This window comes from Dunckerocampus dactyliophorus, chromosome 15 (genome assembly GCF_027744805.1).
Source record: "Dunckerocampus dactyliophorus isolate RoL2022-P2 chromosome 15, RoL_Ddac_1.1, whole genome shotgun sequence".
NCBI lineage: Eukaryota > Metazoa > Chordata > Actinopteri > Syngnathiformes > Syngnathidae > Dunckerocampus > Dunckerocampus dactyliophorus.
The window spans coordinates 20,064,364-20,072,221 of NC_072833.1; the positions used below are offsets into that span (position 1 = coordinate 20,064,364).

The window sequence follows — 7,858 nt, forward strand, 5'->3', positions numbered from 1 at the left end:
TATATTATAGTGTGTGTGTGTGTGTGTGTGTGTGTGTGTGTGTGTAACGTAATAATCCAAGAGCATCAAAAATAGACAAATAGACTGTGTATTAGTACAAGTGTCAATGGACTAAAAACAATCAAATGCACTACTGTTACTCTTCTTTTTTATTGCAAATGCAAAGTAGAATATTTACATTTGTGTTAATGTACACTTTGTGTGTGTGTGTGTGTGTGTGCGTGTGCATGTGTGCGTGTGTGTGTGAGTTCCACAATAAATATGAAGCAAATAATTCCAATATAACAAGAAGTTTATGACAAGGACTTAAAGGCACTTTGGTGCGACAAAAGAAGGCAAAGCAAAGAGGGTAAATAAAAAACCCTCACAAAAAAAACAAGATGGCTGCCAACTTGTTCATGTTCATGTGTGACCTTGTGTAACCACAAGGTCAGGAGGCGACAAGGTCGTGATCTCACCGCCAGAGCTTCCAGTGTCCGTGTCGGTCAGCAGGTGCGGGGGGATGTACCTCGTCTGCGGATCAGAGTCCTTCCTGTGGGGGTGGGAGGGTTTACTGGGGCAGCGCCCCCTCTTGTCTTGCCCCCGAAAGCCCCTCAGCTTGGGGCTCCAGTGTTCCCGCCACTGGAGAGCCAGCGTGGAGCGATCGGCCACCAGGCGCCTCTCCTCAGGTGCCCACCCCCTCTCGCCCTCGTCTGCGCCGATCAGCAGAAAGGTCCGGCCCACGTGCAGGGTGGGGCAGCCGCAGGAGAGGTCCCGGTCAGGGACCCACAGAGACTGGGGCCCCCTTCGGATGTGGGAGGGGGACCTCGTGCGGAAGACGGTTTGGACAGAGACAGAGAATTGCCACCAGGGACCTGAGCGCTCCATTGCTCGCACCTGCACCTTCAGGACTGACACACAGGAAGTCACTTTTTGCTCCAGAAGGAGAACAAATGTTTTAAAAATGACACCAACCATAATCCTTTAGGCAGTATGTGTCCAAGTTCATCCTCACTTTGCCCTGCGATGGCTGGCAGTGGGACACACACTCCTCGTCTGTGCACACAACAAGAACACGCTCTCAGTCCAAGATGGCTGCTTCTCGTTGTCACAGTGACAACACATTCCCTCAAGCTGCCACCTGGCACGGCGTTAAGCCACATGTGATGATGTGATCCAATAATGCCCGTATTCAACCATTTTTTTTAGTACTTTGGTGAAATGACACATGTTTTCCGTTGTATTAAACAACAAAATGCAGTTTAATTTCCGCAGTAAGCAAGTTACTGCCTGATTGTTGAATTAGTGCAGCTGATGGTTGACATTTTGCTCACCGATGCCATACTGAGACTGGAACATTGGCGTTGGAGCGACCTCTTGAATGCCTGCAATCAAACACAGGCATGTGATGAGCTCCAGTTGTGTGTATGTGCGTGTGTGTGTGTGTGTGGTCTTTTTATGACCACCAGCACACACACAAATGTTGACTAAATGATTAAGACCAGAGCAGGGCTACTTTTATGGTTTGGTCACGAATGATGTGCAGGCGAGAGAAGAAGCTTCTTAGGGATCTTGTAAAAAGTGTGTGAAAGTGCAGACATGTATCAGCACAACTAGGCCAGTGACATCCTACACCGCACCGCCCAGCCGGCCCGCACCCTTAAAATGTACCGTTCAGCTCAAATTGCACAAATTAAACATTGTTTGGCACATAAGGTTTTATGCTGGACATGACAAGTGATGTTGGTGCAGCGCTAATAGGTGCTAAACATAGCCTGAGACACTCCTGGCAGGAAAAACAAACAAGCTTTTCTTTCACTCAGCTCTTTTACTGTCAGAGTTATGAGTCTGGGCTTGTTTGAGCCCTGCAACAGGTGCTAAGTTCAAACCTGGACAAGCATGCAGCGTCTCGGAGGTGCAGACTACTTACGGACGCAGGGGCGCAGAGGCGACGTGCCCTGCTTATAGCCCTGGGCGCAGCGGTTGCACCTGAGGCCGGTCACTCCTTGTCGGCACAGGCACTGACCCGAGGTGTGGTTGCACCAGCGGCCCACCGCCCCCAAAGGATGGCACTGACATGCTGCAGGAGAAGAACAGGGATGATGCTAAAGAAAAATAAGAATAATCCTCCATGTTTTATCATCATTACACAAATGATCAGTGACCGGTGGTGCCCCTGCAAAGACGTCTTGTTCAGATTTCACACACGTGCTTGTCAGTCCCCTAAAGGTGTGTCCCAAATTTCCTGCTGATTTGGCTCTAATGTTTGCACTTTGACCTGTGTGAGAAATTTATAGTCAATCCGACTGATGGGTTTAATAACAGCGCCACCATGTGGTATATTTGTAAGAAAAATAATAGCACAGGCAACACAGTAGGGGTGCGTGGTCTGACAAATCTTCAGCCTTTTGTGTGCCGCAGTTCAGGAGCAGTAGAAGAGTTAGCGTACACAAACAAATGCATCAGGCAGCCTCCAGCACGCCTTTTAACTGACGCCATCTGACTCAAGAAGGTTTAGGACATGGCGGTCAAAGGTCACGGGTCACGGAGCATGCCAATTGGTGGTTATGACAGGGATGCACGTGGAAGCTTGTTGTTTCACGCTAACAGGAATAGCTGTGCGCTATCACGGCATAAGCAGCCCATAAACACATGCCGGCGTAAACACTGAGTCATGGCCGCTTGACGCAAAAGCCGTCTCTACACTTTCAGTTTGATGATGCAGAAAAATGCAGGAAATGTGAGTTATTAAAGGTACATGCCCCTTCCCCTTTGACCTTTGACACTGTGACCTTGACCCCCCCCCCACACACACACACACACACACACACACAGATGTCGTGACTGACGCTGGCAGGCCTTGCGGTGGTGCAGTGGCTTGCTAAGGTCCCGGGTGTACCCATTCTGGCAATACTGGCAGTGACGCCCGGCGGTGTGGTGGCGACACTTGAGGCAGACGCCCCCGCTACGGCGTCCGGACTGCTGGAAGACCTCCATGCTGAAGCGACACTTGCTGGAGTGGCCGTTACACTCGCAGGCTGGAAACAGTAGAAACCTTCATTTGTATTTGTGGTGTTGCTCAATCGGTAATGGTATCATTACCACAAAAGGTTGTGGCTGTAGGCGACCTCCTGATGTTTTTTTAAAATTTATTAACGCCACAGTAGTAGTATGCAGTCACCACATTTGAGCGCTGTTAAAGCTGGATACCTGCCATTGCAACATTGGTTCTGTTGCTGCTCTGCATTGTGCAATAAGCGAGCTATATTTTCCTTTGCACTTTCTCATGCACTCCAAATCATTATTCCAGTTAAGAAAAACTTGTTATATATTCTACAACATATTAGGGCACCTGTGGAAGTTGACAAATGGTGCGATAATAATATATTATTATCACATATACAATAATATATTTAGCTGTCCAAAATAGCATCCGTATACATAATACATTAAAATGCACACTATTGCTCACTATAAACTCATCAGTGGTATTAATGCTGGTTGACCAATTTGCTCCTTACTGCTATTACAACATTGGTTCTGTTGCTGTGTCATATACTTGTTAATAAAAGACCATGTGGTCAAAGAGAATTACCTTTTTCTTTGCACCTTTTCATGCGCTCCAAATGGTTATTCAAGTTCAAAACCAAGCTGTTTTGTATAATGACATCATATTTTATACTTGAAACACGGACTCACCCACACAAGGGTTGGGCTGCGTGGGTGTCGCTCGATGCCAGGGTCTGTCAAAGTAGAAATCCTCGCACACGTCGCAATCCGGGCCCGCCGTGTGATGCTCGCACACGCAAAAGGCCTGCCCGGCATCGTCACGGCGACACTTGGAAGCGTGTCCGTTGCACTTGCACCTGCCGCCCACCTGCAGGTCCGACAGGGCCAGAGGCGTGGGGGCGGCGGGGGTGGGAGGCACCACCATTAGATTCCTGGAGCTTTGCCGGGCGCTCTGGTGGTTATTTCTACGCTTCCTCAGTTCTTTCCTCAGTTCCTCCTCCGTCCAGTTGCAGTCGCCTTTGGGGCAAAGCAGCCAGTGGTCTCTCTCCATCTTGCGGCCAAGCTTTCGAGCTCTCACTGCCTTCTTTGAGGACACATCTGAGCTGAAAGTGTCCACGCTCTCCTTGCTGGTCGCATTGTGTCCATCTTTATCTTGATGTGAGCTCTTGTGATGACCCCTCCTTTGAGGTTTGTCCGCTTTCTTTTGCGTGATTATGTCAGAGTTTTTTGTGGCAAAAAAGTGTTGCAGAGTGTTGTCTGAGCCAGATCTCCACCTCGGGAGGTCCGTCCCTTGTCCTTCTTCCGTCCACCCGTCCGAGCCCATTTTTGTTTTTTGGTGGAAGACCACGCGGATGTCAGTGGCCGTCACCCAGTCCTGCAAGGTGGGACTGTAGTCAAAATCAGGAGCGGACGGACGCCCATCGAGAGCGGAGAAAGCCAGCACCATGCCGCCTCGCTGCCTTTGCAAGGGCCGCGGATCTGAGCAAAGGGGTTCTGTCTCCTGGTGCCGGGTTTGGGCCACCGTTTGGGAGGGAAGCCCAAAATCCCCAAAGCAGTCACTGGAGTAGTGTTGCATGGGCCTCCAAGTGCGCCCGTAGTCCATGGACTTGAGTATGGAGATGGAGATGGGGTCCGATGGCTCCCCATGATGGCAGAACTGCAGACTGATGTAGGTGATTTCAAAGCGGCGCCCCAGGGGCACAGTGAGAACCCAGTCCCCACTCTTCAGACCCCCTAGAGCCTGCCAGCAGGTGAGGTTGTGTGGATTGTGAAGGTCAGTCAAGGCGCTGACGTTGCCGTCGAAATCCGAGCCTTGGAGAGAGCGACTGGCGTTGACGGCCACCCCGTAGGCGGCGTTGATGAACTCTGATAGACAGTGACGAGGACGGCCGTCCAGGTGGTAGCATGGGTTGTGAGGCGAGGTCCAGCTCAGCGGGACATGGGGCAGGGATGAGAAAAGCAGAGGCCGAGGAAGGGAGTGAAGGAAGAGAAGGAATACGAGGAAGGGAGGAGTGGAAGGGGGGAGGGAGAATAACATCATGTCATCCAGCCTGTGGAGACAATAAAGATACACTTTCACACTTGAGAAGGACATTGATGGTGTGTCTTCATTGGTCAGTAGTGGCGGGATCCAAATATCAATAGTATCCATGCAGTATCCATCCAGTATCAGTATAGATGGATACTAATGTGAAGATTGATACTTTCCAGTTGTTTTTTTAATCAGAAATATTCTTATTAAATTTTCCCAAAATCACATACAAGTGTCCAGCAAGTGTTTACGAGAGACAATCAATGAAATTCAATTCAATTAAATAGTGCGCTCCCACAAAAGACCAACCAGGGGTCGGAGGTCCTGTTTCCATCTGAGAGGATAAGACAGCCAAAGCACATAAACAAGCTAAATGTTAGGTGACAATAAAGAGGAAACAAGATTGAGGCGGTATTTTCTCTACATTTAAGCAGGACAGGACATCTCTCAGCCATTGAGCGTGAGTAGGCGGGGCATCGTCCTTCCACCTTGATTGCCCGTCTGGCCAAGAGAGAAGCGAGGGGCAAACTACGGCTCCTTGTGGGGGTCAAGCGCATGTCGGGTGGGGCCAATCACTACGAAAGGGTCCAGGGAAAGAGTTTGAAAGACTTTCCTCCAATACTTCACCAAACTAGGACATGACCAAAACATGTGAATGAGTGCAGCCTCATCCCTCTTATTTGTCACAGCGGGGATCCACCTCTGGATATACACAGGTAGCAGACTTTGGGGGCACAAATGGAGGTTGAATTGATCATTTTAAAGATTGCAAGTGTAAGGTACATAAAAAAGGATACAATAAGTTAACATGGCTAAAAACAGTTTAAAATGCATAAATATGCTTAAAGTAGTTAAAAGTGGTAATAATTCATAAAGATGTTGGATATGTAAAATTCAGTTGTTAAAAACAGACACCCCACTATTTTAAAAATAGGTTTGTCTCTAAAATAATTCAAATCCCCATTGTTGGTGCTCAGGTGTAATACCGCAAGTCCACTAGGGGGTGCTGGTAGCGATAGTGGTATAGAGGAGGTATTAAAAACGACAGAGGAAGAATAAATCCTGCTGGTGAAGATACAACAACTCATTGTGGATTGTCTTCCTTATTCTATACCACAGGATTTTAATTCCCACCCCTCTTCAGGCGGGAGGGGCAACATTTTGGGGGCTCGTCCGGGATGATTTCTGTGTCCTAGAACGCAGTTAATCATCAATCCATTGAACCTGTCATCAGTACCTGGACAGACGCACCATCACTGTGATCCAAGATGTCAGCACTACGCGAGTTGCAGCGAGGCATTCAGAAGAAACTGCACCAGCTGATCAGCTCTTCAAACACCGACGTGCTCCACAAGTTGACGGCTTCCATCGAGGGAGAGGCGAGGGAGGACGCGCCAGGTGACGACGCAACCGAGGTAGAACTTTATGACTTCATTGTGGACTTTGTGAGAAGTAACCAGTTGGCAAGTCTAGAGGACCAAGGTATGTCACGGCTCCTGCTCTTCAACGACCTCCTTACGGAGCTTCAGCAGCCAACAGCCAGTGTGGAGGAGCAAGAGCTACAGGCGGAGGCTGTATTAGCAACAGGATCACCAGTTGTGCATGTTAGGGTGGATAAACAGCCATCCCTAAGTAGCCAGGCTTCTGATATTGTCAAGCTATCAGATGTAGCAGCTTTCTTACCAAGAAGGGAATTCAAAATTCACAGCGGACAAATATCTGATTCAGACTCTGATGTTAGTTATGGTGCCCTATGCAAACAGATCGATGAGGGGTTAGCCGAGAACTTTACTGAAAATGAGATCATCCGTGCTGTGTTAAGAATCATCAGACCAGGCACATTTAAAGATATGCTGTTGACAAAATATGACTTAACGGTAACTGAGCTGAAGCGGTTTCTCAGAACACATTTGAAAGACAAAAGTAATTCCGAGTTATTTCAGGAACTCAGTAATGCAAGACAACTTGACCGTGAAAGCCCACAACAATTTATGTACCGGTTGATGGGACTTAAGCAGCGTGTACTGTTTTCCGCACAGCACAACAGCTCAGGTTTGCAGTATGACGGAAGGCTAGTCCAAGGTGCATTTCTTCACTCTCTGTACCAAGGAATAAGCGAAAAATATACATATGTCAGGAGAGACTTAAAAGCGCTCATGAGTGACAACGAGGTGACTGATGACTATATCCTAGAGGTGATCACTAAGTCAGTTCATGAAGAAGTTGAGAGACAGACACGAATAGGTCAGACAACAAATAAAACCAAAGTAGTGACTGTTAATGCCACACATCAAGGGGAAAGAGAACAAGTAGCCCAGCCTGTCGCTGAAGTCCAAGCCACTGTTCTCCAGACCCAAGCTGAAGTCCAAGCACAGCGTACAGCCATACATGAACTGACAGCCAATGTGTCTGCGTTGGCAAAGACTCTAGAAAGGGCATTCACACAAGCAGCAAAAACTCCAGAACCAGTACCGACAATGTCAGTGAATGCCACGCCACCACTCAAATCAACAAAGCTGCGGAAATGTCAAGTATGCACAACACAAGGACTTGATATTTGCAACCACTGCTTTAGGTGTGGCAAGGAGGGACACCGAGCCGTTGGTTGCCTGCTCAGAAGGAATCCAGCGGGAAACGGGGAGGGGTCACCGGGGAGGGACCACCAGTGACCACATCCAAGCCAGCGTCCCATAGCAAAGCAGTAAGTCACAAAGAAATGATTACAGCTGCACACCAATCACCTGCAAAGCAAAGGAAAAGACAAGGTAACCGAGTAGCACAACTGATTGGGAAAAGATGTATGCTTACTTGCTACCTGAATGGTGTAGAAACTGACAT

The 7,858-nt window shown here is 48.3% G+C and overlaps 1 protein-coding gene across 1 annotated transcript; it reads right to left on the reverse strand.

Moving 5' to 3' along the window:
- Positions 1-402: 402 nt before the first annotated feature.
- Positions 403-7,328, reverse strand: ntn5 (netrin 5). The gene is made up of 7 exons (XM_054800695.1): positions 6,258-7,328; positions 3,679-5,039; positions 2,829-3,017; positions 1,910-2,059; positions 1,314-1,364; positions 955-1,035; positions 403-890 (listed from the first exon to the last, which is right to left on the reverse strand). Exons 1-7 carry the CDS (start codon positions 6,272-6,274, stop codon positions 403-405), a joined length of 2,337 nt encoding a protein of 778 aa, XP_054656670.1. The 5' UTR covers positions 6,275-7,328.
- Between the last annotated feature and the right edge of the window lie 530 nt (positions 7,329-7,858).

What these genes read in the sequence shown, in the direction of transcription:
- ntn5 (XM_054800695.1), bottom strand. An exon ending in CCACCGCAAGGCCTGCCAGC is followed by an intron (nt 2,060 to 2,828) that starts GTCAGTCACGAC and finishes CTTCTCCTGCAG; the next exon opens with CATGTCAGTGCCATCCTTTG. An exon ending in ATACTGCCTAAAGGATTATG is followed by an intron (nt 891 to 954) that starts GTTGGTGTCATT and finishes CCTGTGTGTCAG; the next exon opens with TCCTGAAGGTGCAGGTGCGA.